Source organism: Chrysochloris asiatica, unplaced genomic scaffold (genome assembly GCF_000296735.1).
Source record: "Chrysochloris asiatica unplaced genomic scaffold, ChrAsi1.0 scaffold00001, whole genome shotgun sequence".
NCBI lineage: Eukaryota > Metazoa > Chordata > Mammalia > Afrosoricida > Chrysochloridae > Chrysochloris > Chrysochloris asiatica.
The window spans coordinates 41,134,613-41,157,855 of NW_006408519.1; the positions used below are offsets into that span (position 1 = coordinate 41,134,613).

The following is a 23,243-nucleotide window of genomic DNA, read 5'->3' on the forward strand; positions in this document are numbered from 1 at the left end:
AAGCCAGGTCAAGTGGGTATTATCTGCACGTGTGGGTGTTCTTATGCATATGCCCTCTCTTCTTATCAGGTGGACACTTCATTTTCCATTCTAGTCCTTTGTGGCTATGTCACTGACTCTGGGCCCAAGAGTCCCCAGGTCTTGCCACGCTGCTGGCCAACCAGGTCTCCACCCAGATTCATAGGAGTCTATTGAATGTTGTAGGGCTTTGCTCGTAGCTTCATTGCTGTTTTTCCCTCACTTCCCCTTATTGGTAACCAACATGGTCACCAGTCAGAGCACATGTCTACTCATGTATTCCCATTGAATCTTAGTCTTGGAAGGGAGTTTGCCCTGAGGGGACCCGACTGCTGGCCTTGATGTCTCCTGGGCGAGCAATTTGCTTGTTTCTTGTAGTAGTCAGTCGGACTGTCAAAAGGCCATGTCTTGATGGGGAGTCAGCACCCCTAGTGCTTCTAAGCAGATAATGTATAAAAGTGTAAAGAGCAGGTCCGTCTTTAGGGCTCTGTGTAAGTGGTACCTTGTCATCCAATCAACTGTCAGAGAATTGGATTCTTGACCTCTGGTTCTGGCTGGGTAGAGTGGTCACTTCATCTCTCTGAAGGCCAGTTCTCACATTTGTGAAATGGAGATTTTTCAAAGACGATTGGGTGTGTTAAATTAGCTAAATTATGGAGCGTGCTTGGGTTAGTATATGACCATTTCATAAATATTACCTGTGATCAAGCACTGGGCTTTGAACCACACCAGCTGCTCCTCAGAAACCCTATACCAGCTTGCTCTGAGTCAGAACTGACTCGATGGCCCTTAACAACAACAATAATAATGATGTTAGTCACAGGTGGTGTGTCCAGGACTGGAACTCTGTGTGTTCCAGGCCTTTCGCTCTTCTCAGTATAAGCAGAGTTGACAAGAAGGGATACAAGAGGATTGAACTGGGGGGCCTGTTCTGGAGGTCAGCATAGGACAGCCCCAGAGAGTCCAGGTGGAAGTAGCTGACCCTAAGGTACTCTTCCTGGGAGGATGAGAGGACTCCTAACTTTAGCTGACTCCAGGGTGATGTTCAAGATGCAGGGGGAGGGGATACTGAGGGTGAGGTCCGTGTAGAAAGCACTGGTAGGCCCAGGTACTAGACATGTCCAAGTCCAGAAACCCAGAGATAGGGACTCCGGCTGTAAGGTGGTGGGTCAAGGAGGCTCTGGGATGGGATGTTGCGATGGGTCTTTTGGGTAAATTGGCAGAACACAGTGCCAGAGTGACTTAAACTTCCTATGCTACGTTTAAGAAAGGAAATGAAAGTTTGTGGAAGTTGAGTAAGTGGAGTAGGCAATTGATGTGAGTTAAACTCCCTAAGCCACATTCAAGAGGAAGTATATGATCAAGAATTGATGGAACTAGAAGAAGAAGTCCAAGCTGCACCGAAGGCTTTGGTGAAAAACTAGACTCCAGGAATTGATGGAACACAAAGTGAAATCCTTCAACAAGCTTTTCTCTTCATCAGTATCTTAAGTCCTCTTCACTTTCAGCAAAAAAGGTTGTATCATGTCTGAAGTATGAGAGATAGTCTCACCACCTTGGCTTCTAAGCTTTCTAACTGTACTTCTTCCAACACAGATTTATATGTTCTTCTAGCAGTCCATGATGCTTTCAGTATTTGTCTCCAACATGGCAACTCAAATGCCTCCATTCTTCTACGGTCTTCCTTATTCACTGTCCAACTTTCCCAGGCATATGAGACTACTAAAACTATCATGGCTTGCATCAGGATTGGAGAAGACTCATTAAAAGCCTGCAAAATGCAGATGATACAACCTTGCTTGCTGAAAATGAAGAGGACTTAAAATACTTACTGATGAAGATAAAAGATTACAGCCTTTGGTATGGGTTGCACCTCAATGTAAAGAAAACAAAAATCCTCCCCACTGGATCAATAAACAACATCCATATAAATGGAGAAAAGATCGACGTTGTCAACGACTTCATTTTGCTTGGATCAACCATCAACACTCATGGAAGCGGCAGTCAAGAAATCAAACGATGTGTATTACACATTATGCAAATCTTCTGCACAAGACCTTTTTAACGTTTTCAAGAGCAAGTGTGTCAATTTGAGGACTAAAGTGTGCCTGACCCATGCCATGGCAATGGATATTTCAGCATTTTCGGTCCCTTCATATGCATGTGAGAGCTGGACAATGAATAAGGAAGACCATGAATGAATCGATACATTTGAATTTTGGTGTTGCCAAAAAATATTGACAATACCATGGATTGCCAGAAGAACAAGTAAATAGATAAATCTACATTGGAAGAAGTACAGCCAGAGTGCTCCTTAGAAGCCAGGATGGCCGGACTTCATCTCCCATACTTTGGACATACCATCAGGAGGGACCAGTTCCTGAAGAAGGACCTTATGCTTGGTAAAGTGGAGGGTCCGTGAAAACTAGGAAGACCCCCAATGAGATGGATAGACTCAGTGGCAGCAAGTGTGCACTCAAACATAACAATTGTGAAGATGGTGTAGGACCAGGCAGTGTTCCTTCTATCATGCAGGGGCTCACTATGAATCAGAACCAACTCAACAGCACCTAACAATTACAACAACTAACGGTATGCCAAAGGCTAAGGAGCCCTGGTAACGGAAAGGTCAGAGGTTCAAACCCACCTGATTCTCCATGGGACAGAGATGTAGAATTCATTGCTAGAACTCCAGACTCATGGAGATACAAGGTTTTGTAAATGAAGGAGTGATGGGACGTAGGAAGTGATACTTTTGATTCTTAAATGGTTAATTTGCTTATTGTCAGCTGTAATGTCTGAAAGAAACATAAGAGGTAGTGTGTGTTCCTGACGGGAGAAAAACTGCTACTGCAGTTCTTTGAGCCCAAAGCCTCAAACATGATGGAGCCAGCACCTACTTGATCCAGCCTGCCAGCTCGAGGCCCAAGACCACATGTTCATGATTAATGGGAGTGGTTAGTGGGTACCTTGGTTACAGAGAGCTTGTAAGCCTGCCTATGCTTGAGTAGATGTGTTAAAAGGGGAGTTAGAAATTGCCTGGAAGGAACCGGCTTTATTTTAATCCATAGCCTGTGCACAGTGTAAGAGGCTTAGATGTAACTCTGAGTCCCACCCAGAACTGGTGAGAGAGCAGATTTATGTTTAAACGAAAGACCTGCAGAAAGAAAATAAATGACTGGCATTTTGAATTTCAAGTAAGCAGTCTGCTGATGGATGCATCATGCTGATGGAGGCAGGAAATGTCTGTATGCATCAGAGAAAACGCCAATTCAGCACTGAACATTAAAGGGAGCCAGTAAGCAGGCAGACTGGCATGCTTATTGATGTGACCACCTGGGTCCATTTGATGACTGGAAGTCGGGAAGAATGCAGCGATGAAGAAATGAGTTGAGAGAGAGATGAGAAAGTCTGAAGTCTGCTGGCTGATCTGAAGTTTAGGGAATTGTGGACTCCAAAGTCTACTACACCAACTAACCCATGGGGTGCTAGGATCCAGAGGGAGAGAGCGAAGGGGTCAGCTATTCTGAAGTGCAGAGGAGTTTGTGGAGCTCCAAGCTCGCCACTGGTACCCATTTGACTTAGTGAGGATGAAGAAGAAGGAAGTGACCAGATCCAACCAAATGAAGAAAGAGATGTTGGAGCTTGTGCCAATTGCTGCCATTTCAATGGCTTGCCATGGATTGGATTTAGCTTATGAATTCTTCTTGTTGTTAGGTGCCATTGAGTCAGTACCAACCCATATGCACAATAAAAAACATAAGACTGCCAGATCCTGGGCCAACCTCACTACTGTTGCCATGCTTGAGTCCATCGATGCTGCAACTTGGCCAATCCATCTCGTTGGGGGTCTTCCTCTTTTTCTCTGACCCTCCACCTTACCAAACATGATATCCTTCTCCAGCAACTGGTCCCTCCTGACAATATGTCCGAAGTATGAGAGATGAAGTTTGGCCATCTTGTTGTCTAAGGAGCACTCTGGCTGCACTTCTTCAAAACAGATCTGTTGGTTCTTTTGGCAGCTCATGGCACTTTCAATATTCTCCTCCAACACCATGACTCAAAAGCATGAATTCTTTTACGGTCTTCCTTATTCACTGTCCAGCTTTCTCATGTATATGAGGTTATTGAAAATACCATGGCTTGGGTCAGGCGCACCTTAGTCCTCAAGCTGACATCTTTGCTCTTCAACGCTTTTTTTTTTCACTTCAAAACTCTTTATTACAAAGCGAAAGTACACCTCAGAGAGAAGTGGGTCTGTCTCTGCCAGTGGCGAAGACCTGTGGGGTTGTGGTACACTAGTTTATAAGGATATGGGGTCTCCTTCTCTAAGGATGGACTAATACATATTCATTAGGAGGAGTAGTATGTTGAATACTCATCAGTTTTTAGTAAAGGGGTGCAGTGCACTCTACAGTTGTTAGCTCTAGGAGCTATCTCCATGGCTTGTCTGCCTGAAACGAGCTGCTTCTATTAGGGTTTCAAGTTCTGATATCCTTATCTGTGTTTCCAGGCTATTCTTCTTAATATTACCATTCTTGTTGGACTAGAGATAACCTTGCCCCTTTTCTTGATCCCTTACTGTGTAGGAAAGGACTGAGGTCAAAGGGGGATGGACATGAAGCAAGTGTAAGAGACGCTTAGGGCCCAGAGGTCCTAACCTGTCCCTGACACTAATGTAAATTGTTTAATGAGTTTTAGACTTGCTTGGTGTCCATTATGCCTTTTTTCCCTCCAACTTTTCCCATCTGTAATGAAAATGTCTATTTAATGCCTGTTTTATCCCTGTACTTTGGAAATAGATAACTTGTCATTTAGGTTTCACAGGTTCACAATGAAGAAAAAGTTTGTCCTAGGATAGAATACATCTAAAATCTCACCCATATTTTATTTAAATGATTCAGAAGAAGATATTTTGGTGCTTTGAGCTTGGATTTGATTTAAGACTTTGGACTCATGAGATGAAATAAATGTGTTTTGTATGTAACAAGGACATGAAATTGGAAAATTAAAGAATAGAATGTTGTCAATTGAATTGCATCTCCTCAAAATGTTATTATTGTTAGGTGCTGTTAATCCATTCCAACTCATACCGACCCCCTATGTCCAACAGAGTGAAACACTGCCTGGTCCTGTGCCATCCTCTCAATCGGTGCTGTGTTTCAGCTCAATACTGCTCTGTCACTGTACCAATCCATCTCGTTGGGGTCTTCCTCTTTTTTGGTGACTCTGTACTTTACCTAGCATGACGTCCTGCTCCAGGGACTGGTCTCTCCTGATAAAATGTCCAAAGTATAAGTGACGAAATCTCGTCATACTGGCGTCTGAGAAGCATTCTGGCTGTATGTTTTCCAACACAGATTTGTTTGTTCTTTGTGCTCTTCAACACTTAAAAAAGGTCTTGTGCAGCAGATTTGCCTAATGAATCGTCATTTGATTTCTTGACTGCTGCTTCCATGAGTGTTGATAGTTAATTCAAGAAGAATGAAGTCCTTGACAATTTCAGTCTTTTCTCTGTTGATAAGAATGCTGTTTCTTGGTCCAGTGGTAAGGATTTTTGTTTTCTTTATGTTGAGGTGCAAACTATAGCTGAGGCTGGGGTCTTTCATCTTCATCAGTAAATATTTTAAGGTCTCTTCACTTTCAGCAAGCAAGGTTGTATCATCTGCACATTGCAGGTTGTTAATGAGTCTTCCTCCAATCCTGGTGCCAAGTTTTTTTTTTCATATAAGCCAGCTCCTCAGATTATTTGCTCTGCATACAGATTGAATAATTATGATGAAAGAATACAACTCTGCTTATGAATACAGATGCCTAAAGTTTCAACAAGAACAGAAGATTCTTTACATCAAGGAACATGGAAAGAAGAATATAGGGTTGACAAGGATGGGCAGTTTAAGAAATAGAAATATAAAATGGGGGGAGATAAAGGCATGGAGTGACTGGTTTACAAGCTTTCCTGTGTGTGCTTACAGTTAAAATGATATGGGAACGCTAACTCATGTCTGCAAGGCACGGTGGTTATAAGAGCCAGTGGGTGGTCTGTGTTGTAGTGAATTATTTATTATCTATTCTAGTCACAGCCTAATGTTGTTGTTGTTAAGTGCTGTCGAGTCATTCCCAACCCATAGCCACCCTGAATAGGGTTTCCAAGGAGCAGCTGCTGAGCTTGAACTGCTGACCTTGCAGTTCAAACGAGTTTGCAGTCTGACGCATTGGTCCACAAAGCCATACCAGGACAAAAATTCCCACTAAACAACATTTTTGCCTGCTGGGGCTAGGGCAATGTAGGAGAAGATACTGATCAGACCTTGAGATTAGCAGCCTGACTTGTAACCACTATATTAACAGAGCTCTTGCTTCTTGGTGGTAGTAAGGCTGAATGGCTCATTTTAAGCCTAGTAGAATGGTAAAACTGACCTTAATTTGGGTTCCACACACCATATTTCCATGGTTCCACTCCACAAAGGTGTCATGCACCTTATCTGTGTTATTAGTAAGCTATCCAGTCTGCTTGGTGGTTCACAGGCACCTTATTTTCACAGTCCTGCCCAGTTATTGATTGGTAGGAGTTACAAGACCTTGGCTGTTTAAAGGGTTTCATTGTACCACAAACATCAGCAGCAACTTGTTAAATGCTGACAAGTCAGTTCTGAGTCATAGCGACCCTCTGACCCTACAGTTAGCAGTCCAGTGCTTATCCTACAGTGCCACACTAGAACTCCATCAGCAGTGACTAGGCAAAGTGAAGTTGTATTTTGGTGTGGTGCTGCAGGATAAGCATTGAACTGTTCATTGCAAGGTCAGCAGTTCAAACCCAGCAGTCACTCCCTGGAAACCTTATACAGGGTCGCTATGAGTTGGAACTGACTCGAAGGCACTTAACAACAACCACAACAGCTCACTTCTAGATTAAAAAAAATAATAATAATGCAGAGACACACAAGAATTGACCGAAAACATGTGAAAAAAACATTATTCATGATCCTAAAGTGTTTCCATCCTTTTTTTTGTCTTGCATATGTATTAACTTATTGTAATTTGTTGAATTAAACAAACAAACAAACAACTGATTGCACTACAAAGCGCAGGCTCTGAGCAGTTACTAAGGATACTGCCTTCCAAGACTGGCTCATTTGCATAGTCATAATTGGAGTCCTGGTGTGGTGCTGTGGGCTAATGCATCAGACTGCAAAGTCTTTTGAACTGCAAGGTCTTTGGTTCAAGCTCACTAGCTGCTCTTTGGAAACCTTATACAGGGTCGCTATGGGTTGGAATTAATTCAATGGCACTTAACAACAACAATTGCAATACATGTACGTGCCATCTTGTGTTTTATAAATGTTATGCATGTTCTCTTTGGGCTAGAGTTTTATGTTGTTGTTGTTATGTGCCATGGAGTCAGTTCCGACTCATAGCAATCCTGTACAGGGTTTCCAAGGCTGTAAATCTTTACAGGAACAGAAAGCCTCGTCTTTCTCCCGCGGAACAGCTGGTAGTTTCAAACTACTGACCTTGCGGCCCACAGCCCGATTGGTAACCACTACACTACCAGAGCTCCTTAAGTATCATGAATTGCAGTCTTTTTATTTCACTTTAGAGGCTTTACTACAATTTACCTGAATATTTCTCTCATTGGACGTTAAGGCTGTTTTCAGTCTTTTGCTAGAATAGGCTATGTAGCAATCAGCCTGTTGGTGAAGGTAGCTGATGCTTCTGTTAACTTAGTATTTTGGTATGCATTTCCAGACATGGGTAGAACCACGTTATCCTTGGATCTCATGCACTAACTAGATAGAGCATGAAAACACATTTCTCTCTGGTTGTGAACCTCATTGTATGTGGGAAGAAGTCTCCAGTGTGGCTTTATGCCACTCTTAGCTTCTTATTACTTCCAAAATGAGAAACCCAGACATTTAGTTCCTGTTGTTGTTGTTAGGTGCCATCGAGTCAGTACTGACTCATAGCTACCTTATGCACAGCAGGATGAAACATTACCTGATCCTGGGCCAACCTCACTACTGTTGCCACGCTTGAGTCCATCAACTGCAGCAGTTGCCAAATCAGCCAGGCCTTATGCATTCCCTCAGTGTATGGAAAGGGATGTATTGTCCTGGCCTGTGATGTTATTTTGAACGTGTGTTTTTTCCATTATGGAACTGTGATATGTCTTTTTAGGCTGCACTCTGACCTCCTTTCAAGCTCTTGAAAAGTTTTACAAGACCCTGAAGCAGTTTGATCTCCCCAAATGAGGTTCTATACGATGTACCATATGTTTGTCAAGCAAACTTGGCCTTGAGTCTCTCGAGGTACATTCTAGTAAAGGAGCCAGTTAGTATGTAGTGTATTACCTGTTTCGGCCTGATTCCCAGACACCCGCATGGGCATAAATCATCCACATACCATGAGTGAGTGAGGTAAATAGCTAATTAGTAGGTGACAGCTAAGCACAGCCTTATTTTTCCTAGGACCAGCCTGGCTCTGGCCAGGTTAAAACCAATTTAGAAAGAAATGCATTCATGGCAGAAGCTTGGGGCACACAGAATGAGACACAAAAGCAGACGTTCCTTTCTCCAGATGGAGATTTCTTGGCTCCATTAGTTTCTTAAGACAGGAAGAGCTGATGGGGACTTGCCTAGGCTGAGCTGGTGACCATAAATCAATTTCTCTCTTAGGTTCCCAGATGCATTTGTGACCTTCAGGTCATTCCGGAGCAGGTTCCCTGAGGTGTCTGGGTATTGTCACTGTGCTGACAGTCAAGGGCGGGAACTGGCTGAGACAGGTAAGCATACCTAGGGTAGACTGGGGGCTGAGAGTGGGATTTACAGTTCAAGCTCATCACCACTAAGGCAGACTGCACAATGTCAGCTTTTGTGGGGGTTGATGAGAGCTCATCATCTCTAACGCAGAATTCACAATGTCGGCTGTTGTGGGGCATGTTGATGAGGGCATGACCCTTTGAAGGCGACTGTTGTTAGCTCTGGGGTACCTCTGGGCACATTAGAAATGGCACCCCCTTCTTGGCAGGTGCAGCTTCAAGTTAGGTTGCACAGCTTGGTGAGTGGAACACAGGATGGGTTTCAATCCTTCTCTCAGCTGTGCCCCTTTGAGACCTGTGACAATGCACAGACATGCTGAGCAGCTCTGAAGGTGGGCCCGGTTAAAGAAGTATGCAGACAGCATGCTGCACGAGGGTGCTGGTGGGGGCTCTGACCCTCGCGCTCGCTGTAAGATCAGGAATTCCTTTCTGACCGAGCCCACCCATTGAAGTACCTGCTGTCTCTCTCCACTCAGGTATGGAGCTCTTACTCGATGAGATTTATGACACCATCTTTGCTGGGCTGGACCTCGCTTCCACCTTCAGTGAAACCACCCTGTACCGGATATTGCAGAGACGGTTCCTAACCATCCAGTCCGTCATCTCTGGCAGATTCCGATGTGAGTACTGAGCCGAAGCCAGGGGGAAACCACTGTGGTGGTTCTAACGAGTCTACAGGAGCAGTGCGCGCTGTAAACTCATCAGGTGTCTCTTAACTCACTGTCTTCTTCACGTCATGGCTTTATCGTAGGCCCCACAAAGTGTGAAGTGGAACAGTTCACAGCCACCAGCTTTGGTCACCCCTACATTCCAACCTGTAACCGGAATGGTGATTACGAACCAGCACAGTGCCAGCAGGATGGACCATGCTGGTGTGTGGATGCCCAAGGAAAGGAGATCCATGGGACTCGGAGGGACGAGGGACTGCCATCTTGTGGTGGGTTTCTTTCAAGTGCTTGGGTCTTCTCAGTTCAGACTACCTTAACTGTTTCTCTGGATCAACTTCTTAAGAAATCCAACCCATTAAGTCAACTGCCTCCTGGGTGTGTCCCATGGGCCTCTGGCCCCCATATAACTGAAGCTCAGTGTTTCATCATTCTCTTTCTATATGTTTCTCATCCTGTGTCAGGCATAGCTGCCTCCTCAGGGGGCTCAGAGAGCATGGCGGGATGGTGGAGAAAAGGAAAAGAGAGGGAAAAGTTGGCAAGTGGTATATGAGACAGAATAACTCTATTGTACAGCCGATGTGAGAAGGAGACCTTGAGGAAGGCTTCATGGAGCAAGTGGTGTTTGGGCCTTCCCTGCTGCCGTTGAGTGGATTCTGACTCAGTGTGACCCTGTTGGACAGAGTAGAACTGTCCCATAGCATTTCCAAGGCTGTAAATCCTTAAGGAAATGAAGAGCCTCATTTTTCTACTGCAGAGGGCCTGATGGGGTCCTTGACACCGGGACTGCTTGACACTGGATCAGAGTCATCTAAAAGATGTTTCCTGAAGGAGGAAAAGAAGAAAAGATGTTCCCTCTAGAGCAGAACAAACAAAATTATAAAGACATAAATTATAGGTGTCAAATTATAGCTAATGGTCACTCAAAATCTGCAGGAAGAATAGAGCAAAAACCAAAGTTGTTGGAGTATGGTGAACATTAGTATTACTGGGGAAATAGGTAGGGGAGAGACGGAGGACACCTATCCTAAATTGTGGAGGACAGGTGCAGATGTTGGGAGGTTTTACACTGGAGGTTGCCATGATGGTGTTTGTTTGTGTGTGGGTTTTTTTGTTTTGTTTGTTTTATTGTGAATTATGTGATAGTTTACATGGGAGAACATTAGTTTTACATGCATCCTATCGTATATCATTTCATTGCCATGGTTACAATCCCCTCCATGCAACATCAACCAAGCAAAGGGTATACCCTACAAGCCTGGCCCCCTGGTCATCAGCACACAGCCCCTCTCCCTCTCTGTGTCTAGAGTCCCCAGCCGCTCCATCTCTCCACGTCATCGTCTCTGCCTCTATCTCTTTCTCTGGGTAGGGTCCCACACTCCATTCTTCTCCCTTGATGGTCCCAGGAACCTCCACTCTTAGACTGGAAAGTTAATCACTTCCCTCCTTGCTACAAAACATATACCTTTACATTTCCAACCCTCACAATCAGTCCTGATAACAGTTATTCACTATTGTATCACAAGAGACCTATCCATATTTAATTTCATCAGCCCCGCCTAGACAGATTGGATAATACTTCAGTGGAGATTCTACATTCCTTCACACCCTCTGGATCTAGATTCCCTCTTGAAAGCTTGTAAGCCAGTCACTTCTTGCCTTTGAGCCCCCCCACCCCCTCCCATTTTGGGTAGCCAATGTCCAAGTTGCCCATCCCTGTCTACTCTGTGTATGGGGGGAGGGGGGTGGGAATGATCCTTGCTGTAAAGATTTGTCCCCTCTTTTGAGCTACTGAATCCATAGGTGTAGTGTATGTGTTTTTAAGTTTTTATTGTGAATTGTGTGAAACTTTACAGGGAAGATTGTCAGTTTTACACTGAATAAGTCATATTTTGTTTCATTGCAATGATTACAATCCCCTCCATCTACAATCCCCTCCAAGTCAACAGTATTTACTTGTATTCTTTTTTTTTTATGTACACATAAAAAACAGGAAATACATATTAATTTGAATGTTCGAAGGGCACCTTTTATAAACCAGCCTCCTGCTGCAGACACACAGCCTTTCTCAGTCCATAGGCCTAGAGCCCTCAGCTGCTCTCTCTCTCTCTCTAGCCCATCACTACTGTCTCTGCTGTTACTGCTTTCCTGGTTAGGATCACACGCTCCACTCAAGCCTTTCCTTATTGATGGTCCTATCGTCATCTATTCCTGAAATGAAAGATGAACTACTCCTCCCTTTTAGTTACACATCTTCTGCATTTACAGTTGTGACCACCGCAATTAGTCCTGATAACAGTTAGTAACAATTGAGTCATAAACTCCTATCCCCATCCTCCCCCATCCCCTTTCACTGAACCCATTCATGAAGGAGTTTGTGCGTTAGAAAGTTCACCTCTGAATGTTGGAGGACAGGTTGGAATGAGAGAGGGGACCCCATGAGAGTTGGGTCTCATTTGAAGTTTCTGGAAGAAAGATGATGGGGACCACACTACAGTAGAAGCAGTGGCCTGGGGGGATGTGGGTAGAGGAATGGCAATGGGCATTCCAGTGTGATTCCATATCACCCTTCCAGGAGGATGCTGGAGGGTGTTAGTGATGAAGGGGAGGAGGACTCTCAGAGCAGCCAGTTTGGTTGATCAGCATGATTTGAAACTGTGAAGGAGAACTGCGGGACTTTCTCTAGGACCACGATAGATAGGATGGATGCTCACTCAGCGATTCTTGTGGAATCATTCACTGCCTCCAACTTGACTTTGTGATACTGTACACAGTGTTTGGAAGTATTCAACCTGCCAGGTGTTAGGAAGTAGACCAGGAAAATGCCGACATCCTGTTTTCAGAGTGTTTCTAGCCATCTTGGAAATTTCGTCCAATAGTTTCAGTTCTATTAAAATCTAGAGACTGTTGTGTCATCCAATTTCTGCATGGAAATGAAGAACTATGGTTTTTCAAATGAAACGCAATAGCTCTACCAAATGCAAAGATCATATATTTTCATATATAGTTGTATCCGTTGTACCTCAGTGGATACGAATGTCCCACGGGAGCAATATCTGAATCCCTTTGTCTTGGTAATAACATAATGAATGAATGGAAATCATATGTTCTTAATTTGGAAAGGGACTGAGCAAAGCAACGAGCTTGATTTCTTCCATACCATCCTGTAATCGTCACTGAAGGAAGCCATGGTCTTGCTGAGGGGTGGGTTACATGTTTTTCCCTTTCCACCCCTGACCACATGTTCTTCCTTTGTTGCCTGGTAACAGAGGAAAATTGGCCGACTACCTCTTCGGTATCCACAGGAACAGAGAGGGCAGAATTATTTAAAATGGCTGGTTCAAGAGGTTCTCTACTAGGATTTGTAATTTTTGTGGAGAACATTGGAGCTCACTGATAACCATTTCAGTGCCAGTGATAGCTACTGGGGGTTTGGAGTTTATTATTTTTTTTTCATAGAGATGATCTAGATTTTAGCATAAGTGCATTGACTTATCCAAACTGACCACTGTTCAATAAGTAATTTCAAGGAACTACCAAGAAGGATGATGTTTGCTAGGTGGACGTTATTGCTTTTTATGGGAAATAGGAATAGTGTTTAAAGTATGGTTCTTGTCCTTAAAAACCTTTTGTTGTTGTTGATGTTACATGCCCTTGAGTCAATTCTGACCCATAGCGACCCTGTAGAGCTATGATCATTTGAACTTCAAGGTTGGTGGTTCAAGCTCACCAGTTGCTCCTCAGAAACCCTGTACAGGGTTGCTATGGGTTGGAACAAACTCCATGGCACAACGACAACAACACCTATGCTGCCAGCGAAAAGAGCTGGTAACCCGCTCCCATAAAGTTTACAGCCTAGGAAACCCTACAGAGAAGTTCCACTCAGTCTGTGGGTCAGAATTGACTCCACAGCACATATATAAGTAATCCACACAAGACTGTCCCACAAGGAGGACTTTGAGCACCACATAGAAAGACACAAAGCTAGCTATGAAAGCCCATTCAGATTTTCAGTGAGTTATCCAGAGGATGCTGGAAAACACCATTTCACAAATAGGAGTTTGTTGGTAAATGTGGTTCCTGGGTGGTACATGCAGTTAAGTGATTGGCTACTGACTGAAATGGTTGGTGGTTCAAGACCACCCAGAGACATCATAGAAGAAAAATCTGTGAAAGCTCTGTGGAGCACAGTTCTTCTCTGACACACATGGTACACCATGACAGATCGTCTCATGTTTGCTTGTGATGTTAAAACCATTTCTCCTGTTTGCTCTGTCTCCACACACAGCTGAAGACCGATCCTGTGCATCAGAAAGGCAGCAAGCTTTGTCCCGACTGTACTTCGGGCCCTCTGGCCACTTCAGCCAACACAATTTGTTCTTTTCTCCTGAGGAGAGACGGGCCTCTCAGAGTGTGGCCAGGTTCTCCACCTTCTGCCCTCCTCTGTTCAGGGAGTTGTTTGTTGACTCTGGCCTTCTCCGCCCCATGCTGGTAGGGCAGGACAAGCAGTTTCCTGTCTCACAGAGTCTTCTCAAAGAGATGATCAGGATGATTTTCCCCTCCAGAGAACTGGCACGTCTTGCCCTTCAGTTTACGTCCAACCCCAAGCGACTCCAGCAAAACCTCTTTGGAGGGAAGTTCTTGGTGAACGTTGGCCAGTTTAATTTGTCTGGAGCTCTTGGCACAAGAGGCACATTTAACTTCAGTCAGTTTTTCCAGCAGCTTGGCCTCCCAGGCTTCAGGAATAGAGAGGACACCGTGGATGTAGTCAAACAGTTCTCTGTGGGGTCTGATTCAAACCTTGACAGGGAAACTCCCAAAGCCTCGGCAAGGGCTATGAATGTGACGCTTGTGGGCAGCTTTGGCTTTGAAATCAACTTACAGGAGAACCAAAATGCTCTGCAATCCCTTGCTTCTCTCTTGGAGCTTCCAGAATTCCTTCTCTTCTTGCAGCATGCTATCTCTGTGCCAGAGGATATAGCCCGAGATTTAGGGGATGTGCTAGAAGTAGGGCTCAGTTCTCAAGCCTGTGACCAGACACCCAGAAGGCTTTTTGTCCCATCATGCACTGCAGAAGGAAGCTATGAGGATGTTCAGTGCTCAGCTGGGGAGTGTTGGTGTGTGGATTACCGGGGCCAAGAACTTCCTGGCTCAAGAGTTAGAGGCAGACGACCCCGGTGCCCCACAGAGTGTGAAAAGCAAAGGGAAAAGATGCAAAACCTCATGGGTAGCCAGCCCGCTGGGTCCAGCCTACCTGTCCCTTCTTGTACCAACGAGGGACATTTCCTACCTGTCCAATGCTTTAACTTGGAATGCTACTGTGTGGATGCCAAGGGACAAGCTATCCCTGGAACTCGCAGTGCAACTGGAGAGCCCAAGCAATGTAAGTGTGTTGGATATTTAATCTATTTTGTTGTTGTTGTTAGTTTCTGTTGCGTTGATTCTAACTCATGACGATCCCATGTGTGCAGAGTAGAGCTGTGCCATCGGCAGAGACCTTATTGTTGTTCTTGTTAAAGTGTCGTCAAAGTGGTTCTGACTCAGAGCCACCCTGTATGGAGTGGCCAGTGAGCTGAACTACCATACTTTAGTCTAATGCTTATCCTACAGTGCCATACCAGGACTCCAGGCAGAGACGTTGTTGTTGTTAAGTGCCATCAAGACAGTTCTGACCCACAGCGACCCTGTATAGGGTTTTCAAGGAGTGACTGGTGAGCTTGAACCCCTGATCTTGTGGTTCAAACTGACTTTGCAGTCCAGCTTGTTAATTCACGCCAGGACTCAGCTATGGAGAATAGCATAAGTAATGCCCATGGAGTCCTGGTGTGCTGCTGCAGGATGACGCGCTGGGCATTAAGGTCAGTTTGAACCACAAGGTTGGTGGTTCAAACCCACCAACTGCTCCTCAGAAACCCTATACAGGGTTGCTATGGGCTAGAACTGACTCAACGACACTTACCAAGAACAACTAAAATGCCCACAGCAAGCACTGAGAATGTGCTCCTGTCTAAACATCTAACACCACCTTTTAGAGAACTTTACTGTAACACCAGCTAAAAGATACAACGCAGACTCATTCATTTTTTACTCAAATGGCAGTGGCATCTTCCACGCTTCCACTGATGAAAATTGGTCTTGGATGTGCTCAAAGTCATTTTTTTTTTTTTTTTTTGAGTTTCTGCTCTTGCTGCATTCTTCAGGGCAAGATCACACAGTCTGCCTGGACCCATGGAGGTTTTTCAATATAAAAGTGCTGGTTTTGGCTTGTGGGATGACCTCTTAACAACTGGTGATGGGAATGGTGCTGGCAGATAGACTCTGCTCAGTGGTGCCCCCTTCAGGCGGCACTCAGAGCATATGCCACGCCCAGCACACCCAGCATGCCCCTGTCCGTGGGGTTTCAGGACTGTGACTTTTCAGTTGCAGCTCTGTCTTTCCAGGTGGGTTTGAACCACCAGCCTTTCTGCTAGTAGTTGAATGCTTAACCATGTGTGCTATCAGAGACCTCATTTAATCTATTGATTAAATCTTCAGATTCCGATTCAGATCATTACAGATCAAAGAATCCACTCATGGCTAAAGCCTGTTGTAATTGCTATTATGTGCTGTGGAGTCAGTTCCAACTCATAGTGACCCTGCACAGGGTTTCCGAGGCTGTAAATCTTTACGGGAGCAGAAAGCCTCATCTTTCTCCCGCGGAACAGCTGATAGTTTTGAACTGCTGACCTTGAGGTCCACAGCCTGATTCATAACCATTACGCTACCAGAGCCTCTTGGCTAAAGCCTAGACTTAAGCAAAATGCAACCATGTCCACAAATGCCTGGCGGATGTGGCGTGAACAGGGATGTGTTTGACTGGAAGGACCTGTTGTATTGATTTCAGCAGTGCCAACAGCAGCTGTTCTCGGTGACACTGGACACTGACAGGGGCTCTCGGTCAGGTGTGATTTACACATATAAGGTGTAAGGGATGTCTCTAAGAGCTCTGGTGGAGCCCTGGTTAAAGCACTCAGCTGCTAACTGAAAGGTTGATGATGGTTTGAACCATAGCGAGACACTGTGGCAGTCCACCCCTATAAAGATGACAGCTTTGGAAACCCGATGGGGGCAGCTCCACTAGGTTGTCTAGGTTCTCTGGGAGTCAGAATCAACTTGATGACAATGGCATTGGGTTTGGGATGTCTATGGCTGGGTCAGGTTTTAGATGGTGTTTGGATATTATGTGTTTCCATCTTGGTCTTTTGGGGTTAACGAAATTAATTAAGAGAGGAGTCGGGGTGGTGAAGAAGTAAGGGCTTGGCTGTTAACTGATAGATGGGTGGTTTGAAAGCTCCAGCTGCTCCGAGAAAGGTGTGGGAGTCTGCTTCTGAAAAGATGACAACCTTAGAAATGCTACGGGGCAGTCTCCTCTGGCCTGTGAGGTTGCTATGAATCCGATGACAGTAGGTTTTTAAACTGCTTTGACTGACACACTCTCGTCATTCCTCCCAGGCCCTACCTCCTGTCAACTGCAGGCAGAGCAAGCTTTCCTGGGGACAGTGCAGGCCCTGCTCTCTGATTCCAGCCTGCCGCCTGCTCTCTCCAGCGTCTACATCCCACAGTGTGGTGCGGAGGGACAGTGGCGACGCATGCAATGTGATGGGCCTCCTGAGCAGGCCTTCGAGTGGTACCAACGATGGGCAGCTCAGAACAGCAGTGGCCAGGAGCTCACCCCTGCCCAGCTGCTCAAGAAGATCAGGAGCTTTAGAGAAGTGGCTTCCAATAGCTTCCGTGTCTTTATCCAACATCTGTATGAGACTGGTCAGCAAGATGTCTTCCCAGTGCTGACAGCGTATTCTGTTTTCCAAGATGTCCCCCAGGCGCTGCTGGAGGGTGACCTGACCCAGTCTGGAGGGAACATCTTCCTGGACCCCTATCTCTTTTGGCAGATCCTAAATGGACAGCTCAGCCGGTACCCGGGGCCCTACTCAGATTTCAATGCTCCTCTGGCGCACGTTGACCTTCGTAGCTGCTGGTGTGTGGACGAGGCTGGTCAAGAACTGGACGGCACTCGGGCTGAGCCAAGCAAGGTTCCAGCATGTGAGTCCACTTATGTGCACAACAGAAGATCTTAGAAACTGAGTGTCTAAGCTAGAACCAAGTGTAGGGGCAGCCAGGTGTGTCCCTTCATTGTCCGCCTGAGTTCACTGGGCTCAGAGTTAGCATGGCTCGTTCTAAAAATGCCCATATAATGATCTAAATGAACATCTCAGATTTTCATTAGCTGCCTGGGGTGTGTGAAGCATTATTTTAGCCCAGTGAAGGCTAAAAAGGTGAATATGAGCTGGTGCTTTTCCCCTTACAGCAATGGCTTCTGAAGGCTCTGTAAGGCGCTTGGCCCCTTACAGCAATGGCTTCTGAAGGCTCTGTAAGGCGCTTGGCCCCTTACAGCAATGGCTTCTGAAGGCTCTGTAAGGTTCTTGCCCCTTTACAGCAATGGCTTCTGAAAGCTCTGTAAGGCACTTGCCTCCTTACAACAATGGCTTCTGAAAGCTCTCATGAGTTAGACATTTCATTCACCACACGTGCTGTGGAGGTTCTCCAGCTTGTGCTTAGGACCTCTGGGGGTGCGCTTGCCTTCGAAGCCCCTTTAATACATGTGAAAGCCTGAGTTAAGGGACACATTGGAGGGCTACTCACTGTATGTTCAGTTCTGGGGTAAAGAGACCTAGACCAAAACAAAAACAAAAACCCAAGCCCATTGCCATTGAGTTGATTATTACTCATGTTGTTGTTAAGTGCTGTAGTGTCGGTTCTGACCCATAACAACACTGTATAGGGTTTCCAAGGAGCGGCTGGTGAGCTTGAACCACCGACCTTGCAGATCAAAGCAACTTTGCAGTCCAGCACATTAACCCACAGCACCACACCAGGACTCCATTCTTACTCAAAGTGACCCTACATAGGTTTCCCCAAACTGTTGATCTTTACAGGAACTACTGATTTCATCTTTCTCCCACGGAGTGGCTAGTGGGTTTGAACCACAGACCTTGCAGTTAGCAGCCTATTGCTTCTCCTCCAGGCCCCCCAGGGCTCTTTAGAGGCATGGCTAAATGGAGTGATGCTGACTGTGTGTCTTAGATGAAAATGTCTGATTATAAAGCTGTCATTTTATGCAGTTTGAAGGAACAGTCAGCCCAATTCCCTACTGTGATTATCAAATCAGAATTCCTCTAAGCAGCAGTTGCTAATATTGTAGCTACAGATTTGTTGTTTTGTCATTAAGTGCCATCAAGTCAGTTCCTATTCATAGTAACCCTGTATAGTATAGGGTTTCTGAGTCCTTAAATCTCGGGAGCAGAAAGCCTCATCTTTCTACCGCAGAGTGACTGGCGGGCTTCAACACGCCCTGTAGTTCGCAGTCCGGAGTCTCTGTGTAGGTAACGGAGTTTCTCACTTCGTCCTTTACAGCATAGAGCACTGGCTGAATGTTTCTGGGTGATGTTAACATTCATCTTATTTTGATGTTAGTCTAAGTTTAGGCTCCTTAGAAGTGAGGATGGTGAGACTTTGGACATAATTGTTAGGAGGGACCAGTCCCTGAAGAAAGACAGCATGCTTGGAAAAGTGGAGGGTTGGTGAAAAAGGAAGACCCTTAATGAGATGGACTGACAGAGAGCCAGTAACAATGGGCTCAAATACAACAATTGTGAGTCTGGCGCAGGACTGGGCAGGGTTTCCTTCTGTTGTGCATGGGGCGTTAGGAGTTGGAACTGACTTGATGGCACCTAACCACATCAATAAAGTTTAGGCAACAACTGGATTTTTAGAACGTTGGGTGAGAAGCGTGTTGAATGAGAACGGTAGAACCCTGGGCGTTTTGAACACCGGGAGGCATAAACTCATGCGTCTTAAGTAGACATTACTCTGTTGGCTTTCTCCACAAACTCCTCATCTTCTGTCAAGGGTCCGACCCTCAGATGTCACTAACATGACTGTCACGAACTAGTCTTTTTTTATGTGTGACTTTTGGAATAATTTGATTTAGCTTATGGTGATGGCTTGTACAATAGGGTGTACCTATACATTTAGATGCTGTTTGACTGAATTTGGTCTTTTTCAACTTGAGAAACCTGGTGGTTAGTATCAACAGGTCTTAGTCACTTGGATGACTCATCTTGTGCACCCTGAATTCTGGACACAGCATTGGAAGTGAACGTTAGAGCATACTGATCATTGAGTAGCAAAAGGCCAGGGTGTCCAAAACCATCCATGGGAGAGCAAATATTAGAATGTCCTTCTGTATTTTGTGTTTTATTTCTTCCTTTTAAATTTTGATTCCATTTTTGGCAGCTGGGACAGGTGAGAAAGTGATCTCATATATTTTCATTGGGGCACATGTATAAAGCTGAATAAACAAAGAAATGCAACATTTTAAGGGTTGCAAAGCTTTTTGCTGATAAGTTAACAAAAAACGGCACCGACCATCTCCCAATAGCCCTCTCTACTGAGCTGGTCTCAATAATTCATTGCAGCGGCCACGCAGAACTCAGACACCATACTCCCAGCGATGGGGTTTAGTGCAGAAGTGAACAGGTTACAATTTAGGGTCAGAAAACTCAGGGCACAGCTGTTCCAGTCTGGATAGCCGCTCCTCGGTGCTGCCTGCAGGCAGGCCTCTCTCTCTGGTCAGTGACCTCTGTTCTACTCCAGAAATGTTACAGAGCTTTCTTAGGGCTGCTGATAAATGCTTAAAGGACACGCCATTCCAGTGTAAGCCTCAGCTCAAAGACACCTGGTCTGGCTTTGTGTGTCAATCAAACTAGCTCCCCAATTAAGTGCCTGAAAGTACTCCGCTCCACAAGTGAACTTCCTGGCCAAAGACACTCAGCTTTACTTGCTCTGTGGGCTGGGAAACACCGCCCACACAACTCTGGTGCTCTGGCTCTTGGATCAGCCGTTGTTCCCCTGCCATGCCTGTGCATCACAGATTTCGACAAAGGAGGGTCAATGCACAGGGATCTTGGAGTGCAAAGGACACACTCCACTCCTGGCTCTTCCTTCTAGTGATATTTCTTGTCCTGTTCCAAAAATGGTTCATTTGAAACCCATGTTAGAATTCTAAGTTTTTGCAATCACAGTGAACTCTGTTAACAGTCGCTTCCAACCGAATCATGTCACCTCATCAGTAGCTTGTCCGTCTTCTCTTTCCCAGTCCTATTTGGAAAACAGGATGTTTGGTGGCAGTTGTAAAGACTATGGGTAGAAGAATTCACTGTACAGTAGAGGTGTATGACCTAAAGGGTTCAGCAACCATCGGTCCCAAGTCTGGACGTGTAATGCATGGCCCAGTAGCTCCAGCAGCACCCAAGAATGTTAGACACTAATAACCCTAAACCCCAACTACTGAAACAAAATCCACATTCCCCCAGGGTCCCCAGGCGATCCTCATGTACCCCATAGTTTGTGAAGCATTGATTTAAAGGACAGAGCCCTGGCTGGTGCGAATCCTGGTTCCCCTACTTACCACTGCATGAACTGGATGAGGATTACAATGATGACCTCAAAGGATTGTTCTGAGAATCATAAAAGGTGACAGGTAGAATGTGTTAAGCCTGGCGGTGGTGTGCCACGGAGTCGGTTCTGACTCATAGCGACCCTGCATAGGCTTTCCAAGGCTGTAAATCTTTACAAGAGCAGAAAGTCTCATCTTTCTCTCATGGGATGGCTAGTAGTTTTGAACTGTTGACCTTGAGATTAGCAGCCCAACTCATAACCACTACACTAGCAAAGCTCCTTAGGCCTAGTATACAGAAGGTATTTAATAATGACAGCTGGAATAATAGGAAGGGGAGCCCTGATAGCACAGTAGTTAAGTGTTTGACTGCTATGCAACTAGTTGGTGGTTCAAACCCACCAGCCACTCTGCTGGATAAAGATGTGGTGGTCTGCTTTTGTAACAATTACTGTTAAGTGCCATCGAGTTTATTTGGACCCATAACAACCCTGTGTAGAGTTTCCGAGGCTATAACACTTTGAGGGAACAGAAAACCATATCTCCCACACTTTGGAAACCTGGAGTATTTCTGCTTGGCCCTGTAGGATCACTGTGAGTTGGCACAGACTTGATGGCCCAAGGAATGAATACAATGGATAGTAGGTGACAGAAATGACCAGTAACTTCTTGCATAGATGATGGTTGCCTTAGTTACCTGGTGCAATAGCCAAGAATACCACCAGCGGATTCTTTACTCAGTAGGACCTATTGTCTCTCAGTTTTGGGGACACACTCTTAAGCTGAGGCAGAGGGAACTCTCCCTGTGATGTATTCATTCATGTTGTTTTTATTTCCACAGGTCCTGGTTCTTGTGAGGAAGCAAAACGTCGCGTCCTACAGTTCATTAAGGAAACAGAAGAGGTCATCTTGGCATCGAACAATTCTTGGTTTCCTCTGGGGGAGAGCTTCCTAGCTGCCAAGGGAATCCGGCTGACCAGTGAGGAATTCTCTCTTCCTCTGACCTTCTCATCCCGGGAGACGTTCTCTGAGAAGTTTCTGACTGGGAGTGATTATGCCCTGAGATTGGCAGCCCAGTCAAGTGAGTGTCTTGTTCCATGTCTTTGTGGAAGCGAATGCTTCTACTAGTCTCCTGGAATTCTCCAGGCCAATGAGTCTTAAGATGCCAGTCACAACTGGAGTGATGTTCCATCGTTTTCTTCTGACAGGGCCCATGTCTTCATGAGGCCTCCAAGTCCTCCAGCAGAGCCATATAAAGGGATGGCTTTATAATGGATGTCACCTGTCCCCATTTGTGTTGGACTTTCTCATTGAACTGTGAGGGACCCCAATCCCAAATGTTTATACACTATCATGACCTGGTTCAAAGCTTTCCCCCAGTTTCTGCGCATTTATGAACATCCCTGAAGTGTGACAAAGAAGAACCCTCGGTGGTTGAGGAACTAGTGAAGCCCCTTGGGGGGTACATGCTCAACTGCTGAGTTTGAGTGAACTCAGAGGTGCCTCAGAAAAAAAAACAACGGGTGATTTACTTGCCCCCAAATCAGCCATTCAAAACCGTATGGAGCACAGTTCTACTTTTATACACATGGGGTCATCTTGTGTTGGAATTGACTTGATTGCAACTCATTTCTATTGGGTTTCAGGCACCTTTTTATTGGGTTCCAAGTCTCCTCTAGTCTTGAGAATAACTGAATGGCAAGAATTGTTTCTTTCATCTGACAGAGAAGTAATCTCAAAGAACTCACTATCCTTTAGCCCATAAAAATAGCTCAACAGTGCTTGGATATTACCCTGGACCAGACTTGTACTGTGCTAAGTACTTTACCAAATCTTTGCATCTAATTCTGTGACCGTTCTAAGACAACTATGATTGTATTGCTCAGCCTGAGGTTACATCTCTTATGTCACGTGCCCAAGTTCACTCAATTAGTAACAAGTAGAACTGAATGTGAGTCTAGGTTTCCTGCCTCCCAGCCCCCAGCCTGTGCTTTTAGCCACCCTTTTCCTTTAGCTGACTGGGCCAGGTGGGGCTGGGTCAGAACCTCCATCTATCTTCTCCTAGGTCCTCTGCTCTTCCTTTACTGACCACATCAGACCCTCCTCACTGACCCCACACCCACTTGGCAGTGACGAGGGATTCCCCTATCTCCAAGCCATACTCAAGTTCCCATCCACTGTTGAGTTGCCCTGTGGATGCTCTGTCTGGAGTTCCCTAGGTTCTAATCACAAAAGACTAAGGTAGTTC

At 45.3% G+C, this 23,243-nt stretch overlaps 1 protein-coding gene across 1 annotated transcript in view; it reads left to right on the forward strand.

Moving 5' to 3' along the window:
• Positions 1 to 23,243, forward strand: part of TG (thyroglobulin) — a 266,945-nt gene that overhangs the window by 9,457 nt on the left and 234,245 nt on the right. Inside the window, exons 6-11 of the mRNA XM_006830717.1 lie at positions 8,694 to 8,800; positions 9,313 to 9,456; positions 9,588 to 9,773; positions 13,790 to 14,884; positions 16,993 to 17,580; positions 21,837 to 22,076. Of these exons, the coding sequence (XP_006830780.1) occupies positions 8,694 to 8,800; positions 9,313 to 9,456; positions 9,588 to 9,773; positions 13,790 to 14,884; positions 16,993 to 17,580; positions 21,837 to 22,076 (2,360 nt within the window). The remainder of the gene's footprint in view (positions 1 to 8,693; positions 8,801 to 9,312; positions 9,457 to 9,587; positions 9,774 to 13,789; positions 14,885 to 16,992; positions 17,581 to 21,836; positions 22,077 to 23,243) is intronic.